We start from the raw sequence: 15,916 nt of genomic DNA, 5'->3' as shown, positions 1-15,916 counted from the left end.
GCATTGCGCTACGCCACATACGGTTAGGATCCTGCCCCGCCCGGAAAGCTATTAGCAACGCGAAGAAGCTTGTTCTTCCTATGCTCATTTGCTACCGTACATCTTCAAGGTGTCTTCCCAGGTCATTCTTCATATCCCACCTTCCATATCTCAAGTGCGGTGATTTTGCCTTCGAAAGCCATCGAGCGTCCATCGACCTCTAAATGGCGCAGCGAATCGCCCAAAGTAAGACTCAAGGCTCCAGCAGTCATCTTCACGCCATCCTGCTCCGCAAGTACCTCTAACGTATCTTCTGGATCATTCGTTGCCTTCTGGAAGACACGGTGTACAGGGCAAAGTCCAAAAATCGAGTACTTCTCTCCAGGTCTAAGGAACCGAACCCGAGGAGGATCCAAGTTGTCAATTTGGAGTCCTCCAAGCGCGCCTGTGTACACGCAAATCGTGGTGGATTGATGCGCGGCTTCCGACGTATCTTCCGTGGTCTGTACAATGAGCAGGTGATCCGGTGCTTGTAAGATCGTCGCGATGTTGGTGATGTGCCGCATGTCGGCTTGGAAATTAATGCTGCCAGGTTGTAATTGCACATCAATGGCTTGAATGTATGGCGCCAGGTCATAGTCGCGAGACATGATCAGGAACAGTTGCGCGAGCTGCTCTACAGCGATGGTTTTGGATGTCGCAACCCTGTTGTAGACGCCCTATTGCGGGTCAGCTTCTGACTGTGTCTCCACTTGCAGGCAGCTTCACATACTGTCATGGCAAGACCGTACGGTAGTCCGTGCCAAGAGTCGTGGGTGATGCGGAAACTCTGCTCGATGATTGCTTCTAGTACCAAAAGTAGGTTGGGCTAGTATTTGGTGAGCGTTTGTACAAAGTCAGGATGACATGGGCTGCCTTACAACTGAGGACAAAATGGTGTCTCGAAACGTCGGCCAGTCGAGGGAGGTCATGTCTTCCGAATTTTGTCTAAAGCCCTCGATGATGCATCCAACGATTGCCTGGTTTAGCGGTCGCCCTGTAGCGCCAGACAGTCTGTTGAACAAGGAAACAATGAGATCAAACAAGATCTCCAAGTCGTGTACTGACACAGATCCTCCCAAGCTTCTCGAGCACGAACTGGGAAGCCGAGAGGCAGCTAGCACAACGTCTTTACGCATGAAGCCGTATTTGGGAGACCGCCGCTGGCGAAGTTTCTCACCCAGCCTGAACAGAACATCGATGAGGTCCTCGTCGTCATCCTCCGAACGGAGACCAGGATTTCGGAATGTGCGCGAGTTACCAGTAGCCATGCTCCGAAACAATATTCGCACGTCATCTACTGGGCCTCTTTCTCTGGTGACTGGCTCACCGCCCTGCCACCTGGAAACTTCGTGCGAGAGAACGCGATGCTTGTTTTTAGACAGCATAGAAATGCCGCGAAGGAAGGTGCCGCTTGTCACACGTTTGTCTTCATCGACGGGGAACGGGAATGATCCATAATGTACCAATATCCGGTAAAGCAGTGGTCCGGCCCTCTTGATTTCGTGGGGCACATCGGGATTCCGTTGGACCAGGTAGCGAACGAAGGTATCAACCGTCCAATCTGCTTTAGTGAGCAAGCGACCCTGTTGTGAGCGGACTACCTTACATGGAGGCCCGCCTTCGTAATCGCATGTTGATTTTGCTTCAAAAAGTTTGCGCAGCCCGTTCAAGAAGTTTTCTGAATAGATATACAGTTCGTCCAATAACAGGCCCAGCACCTGGCCTAATGACTTGCATCAGTACTTTGTTCAAAGTGATGCTAGTGTTCATCACCTTGCCCTGTAAACACGTACAAGGGATCAACCGGTGGGCCGATGGTGCTTGAGGACAGCCCCATGGTAAGACTACGGACACGTAAGAAAGGGCACGGAATTATTTAGGGATATCTTCGACTATGGAATGATGTGAGTAGCAGTGTCGAGGCAACGCATGCAGAGCAATGCGGCTGTGGCGCGCTCCAGGCATCCATCTGCCGCCCCCGGCCAGGCGTCCAGCGGCCAGGCGCGACGCACCGGTCAGTCCTGAAGACCGTCAGATGCGCGCACCATCCCTGTTCTATGGCAAGCATCGCGACATCGGATTTCTCTTAAAAAGAACTTTGATCAAACTCCTTTGATGATATCCGCAGCCTTCTCTGCGACAGCATACATCGTTGCCTGCAGGTGCGCCGCCGGTATCAACGGCAAGATCGACGCGTCCACCACCCTCAATCCTTCCACGCCATAGACTCTCAACTGCGGGTCCACACATCCACCCAACTCTTCTGGCATCAGCGCACATGCGCCGCTCGAATGCGCATACGTCGGATTCAAAGCAGCCGCCTTGATGCTCGCGTCAAAAATCTCATCGTCGGTCTGAAACTGCGCGCCCGGCACGGCTTCGACGGGCGCATAGCGCTGCAGCAGGGGTGCGGTGGTCCAATGCTTCCTGTTCCAGCGCACGAGCTCACCAAGCACTAATTTATCGACTGGGTTCTGGAATGCGTTCCGGACGACGATCGGATTTGCTGATGGATGCGTGGTGTTGAGGGTCAACATACCGCGCGAGAGAGGTTTCTGTACTGCAGTAGCTGCCCGACCCCAGGGTTGGATCGGGTATTCACCCGTGGCCGCGTCGTCGGAAAGGTAGTGTTCGATGAGAATCTTGCGCTGTGCAATGAAGCCCTTCAGCAAGGTCTCGATCTTTGAATAGCGTTGTGGTAGGTAGGTAGTGGCATTTTGCTCAGAGATGAGGGCGGTTATGTTGGCGTACTTGTCCGAGAAATCCTTGAATGCAAGAAAGAGTACAGCATTGCCTCGTCCAAAGGTCCATGGACCCGTACGATTAGCTTCGTACAGATCGGCAGCTGTGGCGTTGAAGACTGGGTCGGGTTTTGTGACGAGCATGTCGGGATTAGGGATGGACTGATTGGAGAGGTTGAACTGCATGTACAAGGCTTGGTGATCCTGGAAGTTCGAACCAACTGCCGGAAGGTCTTTCTTCACAGCGATTCCGGCAGCGGATAGGTCATCCTTTGGACCGATGCCTGACAGCATGAGCAGATGCGGTGTAAAGACGCTCCCGGCTGCAAGTATGACTTCTTTCTTTGCAAAGACAGATGCGGTTAAGGATCCGGTGTTCGATGTATACTTGACACCACTTGCCGCGAGCGTAGTACCGTTTTTGAATAGGATCTCGTCCACGTGTGTATTGGTCATAAGATGCAAGTTGCTTCGTGATTGAACTGGGTCGTAGTAGGCTCTGCGAGCATGGCTTCGCTGCTTGGTGGAATTATCGATGGAGTTTGGCGTCCAGAACGTGCCAATCGGTCTAATGAGACCCTCCGGTGAGTGCGGTATGTCGGTCCGGGATACAAAAGAGGCCATGATGTCGACGTAATCCTCGTACTGGTAGTTCGGTATCGATACTTTGACTGGACCGTCACCATATCTATGTACAGGTTAGCTATCACCCAGCCGAAATCGGTATGAGCACACACGCATTGGCATCAAATGTCATGTTGAAGTGCTGGCGAACTGCTTCCGAGGGGCCATCAAAATGAGTAGACTTCTTGAAGTACTTCGCGAGGCCTTCATAGCTCCATCCCGGATTTCCCAGCTGCTCCCATGCATCGTAGTCTGCATCGGAACCTCTATCCCATTGCATTCCGTTGACCACTGAGCCACCGCCAACAACATTACCTACATGCACCATCCAGGTCTTGTTCTGCATGAAAGGCTCTGGCGCAGACGTAATGGGGTAATAGTTCTCAGCGTTGATGTTGGCAAAGTAAGGCACGCTTGTCGTGGGTCTGTTGTCGATGACGCCATTCTCAATGATCAGAACAGAGACTTGACGCTGTTAGTCAGGTGAATCATCCTACTGAGAGGCGCGTGGTGCTTACCATCTGCATCTTCAGTCAAGCGATTGGCAACGACGAGCCCGCTCAGCCCCCCGCCCACTACAATGTAATCGTAAGTTCCTGGCTCCGAGGATGTCTGCCGAGCGCTCACTACCGCCGCTGCGGCTGTTGAAAGAAAGCCGATGAGACCGACGAGCGAGCTGAACTTGAGCAATGGCATCGTCGTGATTCGTCAGGCTCAGCGACGGTGGAGTCGATACTGAATCAACTCTTACCGGGGCATCGAGACAATTAAATGCTCAGCAGTACCATGATTTAGCCAGGGTGACGGTTAGAGCTCTCAACATCATTGAACCCGGTCTGCACGTGACAAGCGGTGTGTTGCATCCGAGTCGTTCTGGACCGACAAGTTTCCAGTATCAACAAATGCATTCGCATGGTATTCATCTCGGTGTCGACCTCCATTTGATGTTGTAATGCTGATCGTGCATCCCTCCGATGCGTGTTTCCAGAGGAACCCCACTTTGGCGCCTGCCGAGCAAATCACGAAGAGTTAACGTGTGGGGCGCCAAGCGGCGGCGGCGGCGCGTCTTCCTCCGCGAGAACCAGCCTTCCGAGGTCGCATGCGCCTCACCCAAAACACTATCTTCCGCAGATGTCTTCCTTGCCTTGATGCAGCTCCATCGATGCCACCTCTAGCAGTCGTATGGCGAAAATTAAGAGAAGAACGCAATCATCAGCCGCCGGGTGTAATGTAGAAATCGAATTCTTTTCCCAACGCACACGTCCTCGGACTCACGCAGGTGCCAACACAGCGATTGACATCGGTACCTGCCATGCATATGCGGGCTATGCGTGTCTTGGTATCGACATGGCCTACCCACAAGTAACGGTAAAAATATCCGAGATGTCTGCTCCCCTGGAGTGCCTGGCCCGGCAAATGTCCTGTGGCCACTGAGAAACAGTCGACAAACACCATACGCGCCAAGAAAAGGCGAACAAATTGGCCGGGGCGAAGGCTTACGTGTGATAGAGATTACTGCTATCATGTCAAGAGGTACTGTGCCTCAATGAACCAGTACTCAGCATGCGACGGATAAATCGCTGACAAGGTTTACACAGGAAGAACAGTTGGGGCATGCATGCTTCTAGGCAGAGAAAGACACATGTCCGTAATCTTGAACTCTTGACAATGGTTCTCTTGTTTCGTTATGTGGCTGAAGTTGGCTTTCATCTTCCATTCTTCGATCTCACTGCTGTGCATCGGGTGCCAGATAGGCCACCAAGATGGAAGGCGCCGAGAACCTACCTACGACGCACCTCGAACTCATTGTTGTCTCGATCTGCATGGTTATGTTTAGCACCGTTTTCGCTGGTTGGCGAATAACGATCAGGTTCAAAGCATCTCCGTGGATGCGAGTGAGCGACTGGTTGATGATTCTCGGAGCAGTGAGTGAGCAAAAAGCCTAGGTCGAAGTTCATGCGTAGCTAACCAACTCGTACAGGCGATGAACAACTCCGCTATGGCCGTTTCCATCGTTTCCGCCTTTCACGGTGCGGGCCGTCTTTTGAGCGATCCGTTTTGGCAGCCGAATACACTGGAGAAGATGGTCTACCAGAACCGTCTCGTCTTTGCGAGCCAGCTCCTCAATGTTTATGCTATGTGGATTGTGAAGCTTTCCATTTGCACATACCTCCTGGCACTCAATTTCTCAAAGGGATACCGTTGGGTCATATGGGTGAGTGCACTACGACTATATTTGACATGACCCAAGCGCTGACATCAATCGGCTCCGACAGGCGACGATCGTTTTCGTCACTATCTTTAATTTCCTACTACCCGTGATACAACACTTTGATCTCTGCCGACCTCTCGCATCGAGATGGGACATACGTATCACCGACAAAGAGTGCTGGTCGCCGGTAGTGCGGATAGGAATTGCATATACCCAAGCCATTTCCAACATCATCACGGACCTGGTGTATGCGACAGCACCGATCGCATATCTCCGGTCTGTCCAGCTCAGTTACCGTACGCAGTGGAGCGTGCGGGCTGTCTTTCTCATGTCTTTAGTGTAATACTCTCGACCCCATGATAGCCAAGAGCAAAGACTAACGAGCAACAGGTGTACAGCCATATCTGTCATGAAGCTTTGGGATTTCCAGCGGCTTCAAGGCATGAAAGAGGCTTACTACGAGTCGGTTACACTGTCTATCTGGTCGATGACGGAAGTTTCCGTAGGCATCGTGGTTGCCAACCTACCGCCGCTGCGCATATCTTTCGACAGCCTTCTCATTAACGTTCTCCCCAAGTCGTCGAACGACAAATTGGCCTCAACTAGATTCCAGAGCTTTCATCTACCAACGTACCATGGTCATCTCGACCCCAGAGCTACAACCAGAGGCATGACGGGCCGAAGCACAAGACGGCACTCCATGACTACGATTCCAGGGGACCACGAGAGCGACAAGGCAATCCTGGAAGACATACAATTGAGAAAGAGTAACGACAGCCATCACATCATGTGCACGACACACATCAGCGTGCAACAAGGTCATCGAGGAGCTTAGACTATTACGAAACGACAAAGGTCAAACGTCATTGTCAGACTATACATTGTTGGTTCTTTACATCATGTTTGGAGTAGCTAAAACGATTCACTGTCACGATCTCGTCATAATCTATACACTAGCCATCACGCACGTCCGACCCTCGTTTGCAGTTAGCAGGCCATGCCTGGCTCTCAACCGTGCAGCACCTTACACTTTTTTCCTTAGCACCATATCTTATACACTCATGCGCCGTCTTCAATTTCCCTGCTCCACCACCTGCTGGAGATCCTGTACCCTCCTGTCGGCCTCAGCATCAGCTCCCTTCTTGCTCACAATAGCCTGCGCAATCCACGTGCTGACAAGCACCACCGCGCAGACCAAAGTGGGAATCAACATCCTCCTGCTCGCTTGCGCTTCACCGCACATCTGTTGGCTGTGATCATCATACCCACTGGAAAGCATCTCGAATATACTGCAAGCAGCTAGTTCGCGCGTGCAGTCGAAAGACGGGTTGTAGTATGAGTAGGCAGCACTAGGTACGCATGCCTCGCGTTCCAGCCGTTTCTTGGTCTCGAAGGTGATGATAGTGGAGGTAAGCGACATGGCGAATGCGGCGAGGCCGAAGAAGATTGAGCAGGCTAGTGCCCATGGGAAGCGAGAGCCAGCAGTTTTCGGATTCTGGAAGAGTTGTTAGCAGTGCCTCTAGAGGTTGGGGAGAATCAGGCATACCTTCTCCTTCATCATCATGAACGCCACTGTCAGCCATCCCACGACTCCGGCGACCAACCCAACGCAACCGCTCACCAAGACCCAGATGTCGTTGCTCGTCACATATTGCAGATACACTTTGTTGAAGTCTCTGTTTCCGGCGTCATACTCCTCCCAATACTCCCTGCGTGCAGGTGAGCCGACGGGTCCGTAATATGTGTGACTGCCTTCGGGATAGCTGGCGTCCATCGACTCGCTGTAGTGTGTGACGAGAGCGATCGTTGCAATCGAGAGGGCGACCAGGGTTGTCGATGCCAGGAGGGATATGGCTTGCAAGGCCTTGGAGAGCATCGATGAACTCATGGTTGTATCGGATATAATAGCGTTAGGATGGGGATTTGATGATAATTTGGAAAAGGTAAAGGTCGAGATGGAAGGGTGTTTGCGATATGAAGCACAAGGCTGGCAACCCACTACGACTATATAAAACCATGATAAAGCCGGGCGGGGTACATTACACCGCGTTGTTCCCACCGCATGCTGGAACGGGACCCGAGTAAGACACGCTTAATCGCACGACTGCGCCTCCGTCAGGCATCCCGCGTCCGACTTCTACTACCCTAACCCGACCGCCAAGCCCGTGCAGCGCGTGCGATGAAAGAAGAATGCGCAGACATCATTCGCGCGGATACACTTGGTGCTGCAGTGTATTGGAGCGGAGTCTAGGCAGATCCTGACGTCGTCATAGCGACTACGCCGGGTTGTGGTGTTGTTTCGCCAATGGATCCTGGACCCGAGTTCGCTACCAACGCCACGTACGGTTACTTCGACAACAGAAGATTGATCTGTTCTTTTCGGTGCTCTCGTACTCGGCTCTACATTCGCTTTTACTTCGCACAGTCTACGTGTCGGATTGAAGAAGTCTGCCTTGTAATTAACCTTACGAGAATGCACGTTGCAACGAACACAGTCCAATTTGTTGATCAACATTGAACTTTCCATTGTTCAGCCTTGCATTCCTTTCCTATCATCCCTTTCATATCTCATCCACCTCAATACTCATCATCATACCTCTGCTCGTCCCTCCCCTCATCATACGCATTCTCCATGTTATCACCAAACTGCTCCACACCCTCCGTCATATTATCCCACTTGTTCTCGATATCCTGCGGTATATCCTCCACGGCCTGGACCTTCTCGCCAGTCCACTCTGCCGCGTTCTCCGGGAAGTCTTCCACATCCTGAACTCCGTTATCCCACTTCTGCTCGACGTCGTCGCCAAAGTTCTCGGCGCGTCCGACTTGCTCGCCGGTCCAGCCCGCGGCGTTTTCGGGGAAGTTGCTGATGTCGTTGCCGAATTCGTCGACGCCGTTGGATACGTTCGCTTTGGCACTGTCCCAGCCGTCTTCTGCAATGGGGTGTTAGAGACGATGTAGGTAAGTTGGGTGAGTGGAGGAGTACGTACCGATCTTGTCGCTCTCATGCATCAGCAGTGCACCGCCTGCAACACCTGCGACACCGGCTGCGGCGTACTTCCAGCCGTTACCGCCGCTCTTCTCTTCCTGTTGTTGGCCACTACGAGTCGGATCGTATGCGCTCTGTTGGTATGCACCCTGGTTGCTGTAGCCATCCTGGCCGTAGCCATAACCGCCTTGTGAAGGGGGAGCGCCGTAGTTGCCCTGTTGTTGCGCGTAGCCGGGTCCGGGATACTGGTAAGTTCGCTCGCCGTTCTGCTGGTTCACGAAGATCCAACGATTTTCGCGTTGATCCCACTCAGCATACCATGGTGGTGAGACGGGTGGTGGTTGCTGAGAGTGCTGTGGGGGAGGGTACTGTGAGTAGCCCTGCTGTTGTTGTTGAGGTGGGTATTGGCCATAGCCTGACTGCTGCTGTTGCTGTTGGTCTTGCTTGCCAGAGCTGGTGAAGTCGGAGATCAATTCGCTGAGGAAACCCATGGTGAGTATGCTGTGTATGTGAGGTAGGTTGAAATGTGGCTGAAAGTTGGAATGTGGTCTGTCAATGGGGATGCAGGTGGGGTGAGGTATTTATTCAATGATCTGCTTATGCCCCTCTTACGCATCAATCGGTCCACTACATCTGCAGCTAGATCTGTTCGAGATGGCCCACGATGCGTAGCAGATGCGTACGGCCGGACCTTTGAAACGTGGCGCAATCTCGGTGAGGCGGTGAGGCGGTGCCGCTCTCTCCGTATTCGGCAAAAAGCAGCCACGATGGCCAGCAACGAGAAATTGCTACAAACATCTCCGTTTCAATTCCATCAGATTCAATCCTGAGGATCTGCAACGCCAACAAAAACAGCGATTTGGATGAGGCGGCCGGCACTCGTTCACAGGATGTCAAGCTTCTTTAAGCTTTACTTGGCACGCGGATGGTCCCTCCCGGATGAGCTAGGCGCTGACAGCCCCACTTAAGCGATGATTTTGAGGCGCAGTTCAGGGGCATTTAATGACGCGACGCGTTGCACTGCGCCACCCGGCCGAGATGATGAAGAGCAAACTACGAGTCCAATACTACAATACTTAGTTACGGAGGGATACGTATGTATAGAGCGCTCCGATTGCCCCACTGGATTAAGAAAAAATGAACACTTTCAACGCTGCCTCCTACAGCGTACGGTCCATGGAAGAGAGGGGCTTAAAAGGCTACATTGCCCGATGACTTTGACTTTCGATACTGATGTAGACTTCGCGTGCTCATTCAGTTTTTCCCTTGCGTTACATGCCGCTGCCAGTCTAGCCGGAAAACTCGTCGGATACCTCGTCAGATTCCTCGTCAGATTCCTCATCGGATTCCTCTTCAGACTGCCCGCCAGATTTCTCGTCTTATTCTTCGTCTGGTTCAAGCCCCAGTGCAGCGTCATTCCAGGGAGCCCATGCGCCCTTTTTTTCGAACCGCCAATCCTTGCACCATCGCGGAAACCCATCACGCCAGAAGATGTAGTAACTTTCGAAGTTGTAGACGATTTCCAGGCTCTTTTCAATTTCCATACTTCTCTTCTCGCTCGTCCAAAATTCGAAGTAGTCGATAATGCTCGCGGGCAGTTGCTGGCCACTGAGCTCGAGATACACAAGCTTCGGTGGCCATGATCCGTCCTCAAGCGTCTTTCTCCTTAAGATGTTTGGTCGATCGCGAGTGGTGGTCAGAGTGATGGTTCGTATATCATCGCATTCCAGCAACGCCGCAAGCGTAAGGTCGGAAACTCTTGGAGCACCATCGATGCGCACATGCTCTAAATTCGGCAGCGCTTCAATCATGGCTGCAACCACATCGTCTGTAATCTCTAGGGCCTCTTCGCGCAAGGGGTCGCCGAGATATATCATCTGGATGGAATTTCGAACGAACAATGGAGCTTCGGTGATGTCCCTTAGCATCCGGCTATGATGTTCGGTCAGCGGAACGTGCATGCAACGCTGTGAGGAAGATCACCAACTTCGTGACATGAACACCGCGCGGAAAATACACCATCTCAATCCACCTGGGATCAAGGATGGCATCCTCCAAGTCCTCCGCTGAGTGTATTATTGCCCCAAAACGCCCAAGGGGATGCCGGCGCGTTGGCATATCGGAGCCAATCAGTCGACGTTGCTCCTCGACGTACAAGTACTTTCCGCGCTCACACACCATCTCCGAGACTATCGGCCACTTGCGCTCTCGTGGATATTGCATGTGTTTGAACCATCTAACCTTACCTAGGTAGTAACGGTTTTCTGGATAATCGCGGACCCAATCCCCGGAGTTTCCTTTCTGTGACATGATTACGACAGGTGTGGTGCGAACAAAGAAACGACAGCATGAGATGGAGGAGCGAGCTGCGGCCAATGGCGGTGTAGCCGAGCGACACGCGACATCATGCCCACGTGACCACGCGACGACAACCACGCCATTATCCCAAAGCGGCAACAAACAACCTCGAAACAACTCAACGCGTTGGTCAGACGCACCTAAAGTCTGCAAAATGTTCTGGAAAGTGACACTGTAACTTTAAAAAATGCTTCATCGCATTACCGTCCAAAGTCAGCGCGAGGGCGTGATGGATGAACATCACACGGCATTCCACAGCCACCAAGGGCGGGCCTTGCTAAGCAATTTTCAATACCCTTTCTCACTATGACAACAGATTAAAGACGAGCAGGCAGCCATAAGCAGGTTTTGGAGAAAAGCACGCGACCCTCTGACGCGTTTCGTCGCCTTCACCTCGACTTTGGTCGGCCTACTTCGCCGCAAATCCTTCCTATACCTATAGCCAGTAGCTTGGTATATCGTAAGCTCTCTCAAACATCTTTTCCTCAACAACCCAGTCTGCGCATCCCTGAAACTGCTTTCTTGATCGCGTTCAAGTTCCTCAAACACTTCAATATCATCATGAAGCTCCTCGCGATCTTCCTCCTTGCTCTTATAGGCTTCGTCGAGACCGCCTCCAGCGTCGCTATCACTGGTAATTCCCGCGATAGTACTGGATCTGCCGTCACCGGAGACTGTCACAACGGCGACGAGAAGTGCTCCATCCTCCCGATCATCCTCCTCGGCCGCCACTCCATCAAGCGCTGCATCAACCACAACTGGGTTGACCACGAGATCTGCAACGCCGGAGTCATTTGTACCGCAGACCCTTCACCTCACTGTGCCCTTGCGACCATCAACGGTGAGATCGCTGACAAGGACAAGACCTCTGCTGTCGCCGCCAACGAGATTACATCCAGGCAAGTCAACTGTCGTGAAGGCAGTCAGCAGTGCGCATACCTCGATCCGATCAAGCGGCACATCATCCAACGCTGCTATGGCCGCAATTGGGTGAACACCAAGGTCTGCGAAGCCACCGAGACCTGTATCGGTGGAGCTGCGCCCCAGTGTGTCGCTCAGACCGTTCTGTCTCGCGACGAGGACGCTGATGAAGACACCGACGAACAAGACACCAACGCAGACGACATCGACGCCGTAAGTCCTATATCCACCCTTTACATTCCAACACCCGTATACTAACATCCCCCAGGACCTCGCCAACAAAACCGACCTCCCCTGCACAAAATGTAAGAGGATGCGCGATGATTGCTTCAAAGTGGGTCAAACCCACTACTCCCCACTCCCCTCTACTTCTCGCGGTAACTAACAGTGTCGTAGAACCATCACTGCAGAACAAACTACTGCCGCCACGAATGCCTCAACAGGATGAGGCGGTATCTCGTTGAAGACGGTCGACATGGACGGTATCGCGGTACTTGTCTGGACTACTGCCCGCAGCTGTGTCGGTGATGCGGGAAAGAGGGCTTCGGTCGCTTTTGCGTTTGCGTACCGGTGAGGATGCCGTTGACATGAAGGGTTCGATGATTGGTCTTAGGATTGAGGGTTGAAAAGGATGGTATGGCTTAAGCAGACGTATACCGTAGCATAGCTAGTTGATATCGCGTAATGCGTGAAAACTCGGCTTCTCCTGCTTCTCTTCATTGATGGGTTTGACATCTTGATACCAAAGCTGAATGATACCTCTGCAAGACACCCATTGCACACAAACAAGATCTCAAGCACACTTACGACATATCATGCACGAAACAGCCCTCCCATTAACAACCCACCCGCGCAAACTTTTCCGGGGTATCTATCCTAATCAAAAACCACCTTCTTCCCAGCCGCAGGCCCCTTACCCCCAAGATCAATCTTCAACTTCTTACTCTCCTTCGCCAGCTTCGCCGCCTGCCAACTAGGATGCAACTCACCCTTATCATCCCTCTTAACACCCAGCCCCATCTTCCTATCCTTCTTATCATCTTTCTTGCCCAACGGCTCCGCATTACTTCCACTCTGCTGCACGCCCCGGCCACCCAACGGCTTGCCCCGTCGTTGTCGCTTGTCGTCTCCGGCAACGGCGCCTCGTTTGGGGTCGAATTTCACATTCTGCTGTTGCTTCTCGAGATGTTTGGCTTTGGCGCCGAATTTCGCCTCCGCAATCTTTTGGCGCGCGCGTTGGCCGCGGCGGTTCTTGCGCGGTGCGTTGTCCGCGTCTAGGTCCGAGGCTTCGGATTCGGAGCCGGAGAAGTAGGCGGCGTGGCTGAGGGCGGGGAGGAAGGCGGAGGACGTGGGCTTTTCGAGGGTGGCTTTGGTTTTGGTCTTCTTTGTGGGTATGGCGGCTTCGGAGGAGGAGTCGGAGTCTGAGGCAGACTCAGCAGACTCGTCGGAGGCAGGGGCTACTGATCGCGAGATTGCTACGGTGTCGCTGGCCTCGTCCTCGTCGTCACTGGAATCGTCTGGTTGTGCGACTTCCTCCGTTTCGTCCTCGCTGTCGCTCGCAGCTTCCAGATCGGCGTCAGGGTCGTGTTCGCTTTCGCTGTCTGCGATACTAGGCGGTCGCTCGTCGCCGGATACTGAGCCCTCGTTGTCTTCTTCCCCTGAGGACGGCTCAGCTATCCGCGCGCTAAAGGCCATGTACGGGTCGTCCGCCTCGTCGCTCGCGTCCTTCATCTCCACGTCGTCCTTGTCAGCGGCCTTCGCCCTTTGTGCCTTTCTCGCCATCTTCTCTTCCTTGTGCTTCTTCATCTCCTCTGTGGTATATTCCTTAACAATCTCCTCCACCTTTTCGTTGTCCTTGGCTTTGTCCACGCCAAGTATGCCCTTCAGGTCCTCGATAACCTGATCCACGGCCTTCTTCACCTGTACGACTTTGAACATTCTCGCGGTGACATTCAGTGTGCTGGTATCCTTGCTGCCTTCTCTGATGCCGGAGATGTATTCCTGTAGTGGCTCCGCATCCTTCAAGCTTTTGACTCGGGACAAAGTTTTGCGCAGATGCTGGTCGCCCAGCTGCTCCAAGTTCAGCGCCTTGAGGACGTTGTACTCGGCGTTCAGGCGGAATACAGCCTCTTTTTGACCCTTCTTGGTCGCATACTTCTTTCTGCGACTGTACTTCTGGCGCTCGAGCTGTGAAGCATGGCGCAGAGCTTGGAGCAGCGGCTTTTGCGCATCTTCGAGGCGCTTCTGGCAGTACTTGGCTTGTTTCGCGGGGTTCATTATGACGGGAGGAGGAAGGTTGCCGGAGGTGGCAGTCGTCTCGCGCTTTCGTTTCGGCATCGTGGGCGTTGTTTGGCGGTGTTGTTGGTGTCGGACTGCTGGTGGAAATTTTGGAGATGGGCGCGGCCTAATCGATAAGCCCGCGGCCAGACCTTCCCCATGTGGCCGCCGCACCAACCTTCCTTCACTCTCACTCTTTCACGTCTTGTTACTGTCATCACACCACGCGCGCTATCAGGTATATCTTCATGATGCATTGCAGTCGTTTCGAACAAGACATATTGAGATGCGTACCACAAAGATAGCTAATCATACCAGCTTGAGCGCTCTGCGCGCCTTCCACTTTCATCACCCACCCCCTTCATTCCATCTTCACTTCACCTTGCGTCATCATCATTATCTTCTTCTTCGCGTCTGCTGCTGATTATAGAACCGCGTCTCTGGCATCCACGGGTGCTGAGGCGGTCTATCGTCAGGCGCACCTCCGCCCCGCCCGCCATCAGGAGCAGCGGGTTCAGCGTCAGCATCCTCGCTTCGGCCCTGCCCTAATGGCCGCTCATCGAATTCAGTCTGCCCTCCTGGCTGCAGATGAGGATCCGCCTCTCCGGGTTGTGGGCCCCGGGCGTTGTTCATAGCGGGCATCTGGTGGAAGTCGGGTTGCTGTTGCTGTTGCTGCTGCTGCTGCTGTGGCGGCGGCGGCGGCGGCGGTTGAGGATTGCCATGGCCTTGGCCCTGAACACCCGGACCCCGAGCTGGTGGTGCTTGGTTCGGTGCGTTAGGAGCACGCTGCGGTGCAGGGGCGTTAGCATTGTTGTTCCTGTTGTTATTGCCAACGGTTACGAAGCCTGGCGGACCGCCGGTTAGGTTGTCTGTCTCATGGTCAGCTCTTTCCTATCGGTTCTGCTTACTACATGACAGGTTGTACGATTTGGCATTCCTATCATCTCTTCGCGCGGCCTGGGGTGTTTGGCTCTCTGGTCTATTTGATGAGCTCGCCGACTGTTGCTCCAGTCTTCCCAGATTGATGGGACATGCTTGCGTACCCAATACTTCTTCGTTCGTGCCATGGTGCTTGGTGAGAATACGTAGGGTATAGGAAGAAAGAAACAACCATGACGATCTTATACTGAGGGATGGTGACTGCTGAAAGAGAGCATGGAAGAGGAAGTACTGATCCAATACTGGATGCGGAAATATTTCACGGAATGCCACTTACCACGTCTTCCTGGCCCGTTGGCTCTCATCGCTATCGTAACCGATATCGTACGCGTTCCTTCCGCGTCTTGGTTCTTCGTATCCAGGATATCCTCCATACGTAGGATACCCTCCATATGCAGGGTATCCACCGTATCCACCGTATGCAGAATATGAACCTGCTTATTTAGCAGTGAGCTAGTAGACCATTCTGGATGCCTTACCGAAATGAATGGGAGGCGGCGTCTTACTTCCCCCGAAGATTCGCTTGAAGAAGCCCATGCTGTTGACACTATGGACACAGGAATTTGATGATGTACAGAAGACGCACTTTTGGGATGTCGAAGCTGGCGTCGGTAGAAAGAGCTGCTGTCTAGGATCGTCGACGAGTGGAAAAGGAATGCTTGGGCCCGGAGAAGCGCAGTGGCACTATATGGACCACGACTCAAGCGGTGAATATGCAGCAATCTTCAAATTTACTACTAACAATCACAGTCCTTCGTGACATCCTAATCACCGACGATACCCTTGATACCATGAACACCAGCGCGATCCACCGTACGCCAAACGCCTCCGAAC

The 15,916-nt window shown here is 53.0% G+C and overlaps 7 protein-coding genes across 7 annotated transcripts; 1 reads left to right on the top strand and 6 right to left on the bottom strand.

The window, feature by feature from the left end:
• Nucleotides 1-122: 122 nt before the first annotated feature.
• J4E78_006781 (uncharacterized protein) lies at nt 123-757 on the bottom strand (the record flags this gene model as incomplete). The annotated part of the gene is made up of 2 exons (XM_049367391.1): nt 123-698; nt 752-757. 2 exons carry the CDS (start codon nt 755-757, stop codon nt 123-125), a joined length of 582 nt encoding a protein of 193 aa, XP_049221138.1.
• Nucleotides 758-2,123: 1,366 nt separating this feature from the next.
• Nucleotides 2,124-4,082, bottom strand: J4E78_006780 (uncharacterized protein; the record flags this gene model as incomplete). Its single annotated transcript, XM_049367390.1, has 3 exons — nt 2,124-3,450; nt 3,500-3,851; nt 3,905-4,082. 3 exons carry the CDS (start codon nt 4,080-4,082, stop codon nt 2,124-2,126), a joined length of 1,857 nt encoding a protein of 618 aa, XP_049221137.1.
• Nucleotides 4,083-6,670: 2,588 nt separating this feature from the next.
• Nucleotides 6,671-7,486, bottom strand: J4E78_006779 (uncharacterized protein; the record flags this gene model as incomplete). Its single annotated transcript, XM_049367389.1, has 2 exons — nt 6,671-7,093; nt 7,145-7,486. 2 exons carry the CDS (start codon nt 7,484-7,486, stop codon nt 6,671-6,673), a joined length of 765 nt encoding a protein of 254 aa, XP_049221136.1.
• A 689-nt stretch (nt 7,487-8,175) lies between these two features.
• J4E78_006778 (uncharacterized protein) lies at nt 8,176-9,078 on the bottom strand (the record flags this gene model as incomplete). The annotated part of the gene is made up of 2 exons (XM_049367388.1): nt 8,176-8,531; nt 8,589-9,078. The coding sequence occupies 2 exons, from the start codon at nt 9,076-9,078 to the stop codon at nt 8,176-8,178; spliced, it is 846 nt and encodes a 281-aa protein (XP_049221135.1).
• A 2,428-nt stretch (nt 9,079-11,506) lies between these two features.
• J4E78_006777 (uncharacterized protein) lies at nt 11,507-12,251 on the top strand (the record flags this gene model as incomplete). The annotated part of the gene is made up of 2 exons (XM_049367387.1): nt 11,507-12,079; nt 12,135-12,251. The coding sequence occupies 2 exons, from the start codon at nt 11,507-11,509 to the stop codon at nt 12,249-12,251; spliced, it is 690 nt and encodes a 229-aa protein (XP_049221134.1).
• A 491-nt stretch (nt 12,252-12,742) lies between these two features.
• On the bottom strand, nt 12,743-14,203 carry J4E78_006776 (uncharacterized protein; the record flags this gene model as incomplete). Its single annotated transcript, XM_049367386.1, has 1 exon — nt 12,743-14,203. The coding sequence occupies one exon, from the start codon at nt 14,201-14,203 to the stop codon at nt 12,743-12,745; it is 1,461 nt and encodes a 486-aa protein (XP_049221133.1).
• A 301-nt stretch (nt 14,204-14,504) lies between these two features.
• On the bottom strand, nt 14,505-15,257 carry J4E78_006775 (uncharacterized protein; the record flags this gene model as incomplete). Its single annotated transcript, XM_049367385.1, has 4 exons — nt 14,505-14,557; nt 14,626-15,012; nt 15,052-15,100; nt 15,252-15,257. The coding sequence occupies 4 exons, from the start codon at nt 15,255-15,257 to the stop codon at nt 14,505-14,507; spliced, it is 495 nt and encodes a 164-aa protein (XP_049221132.1).
• Between the last annotated feature and the right edge of the window lie 659 nt (nt 15,258-15,916).

This window comes from Alternaria triticimaculans, assembly GCF_023758025.1.
Source record: "Alternaria triticimaculans strain BMP 0046 chromosome Unknown scaffold_9, whole genome shotgun sequence".
Taxonomy (NCBI): Eukaryota; Fungi; Ascomycota; class Dothideomycetes; order Pleosporales; family Pleosporaceae; genus Alternaria; species Alternaria triticimaculans.
This window is presented reverse-complemented; position numbering and strand designations above follow the sequence as displayed.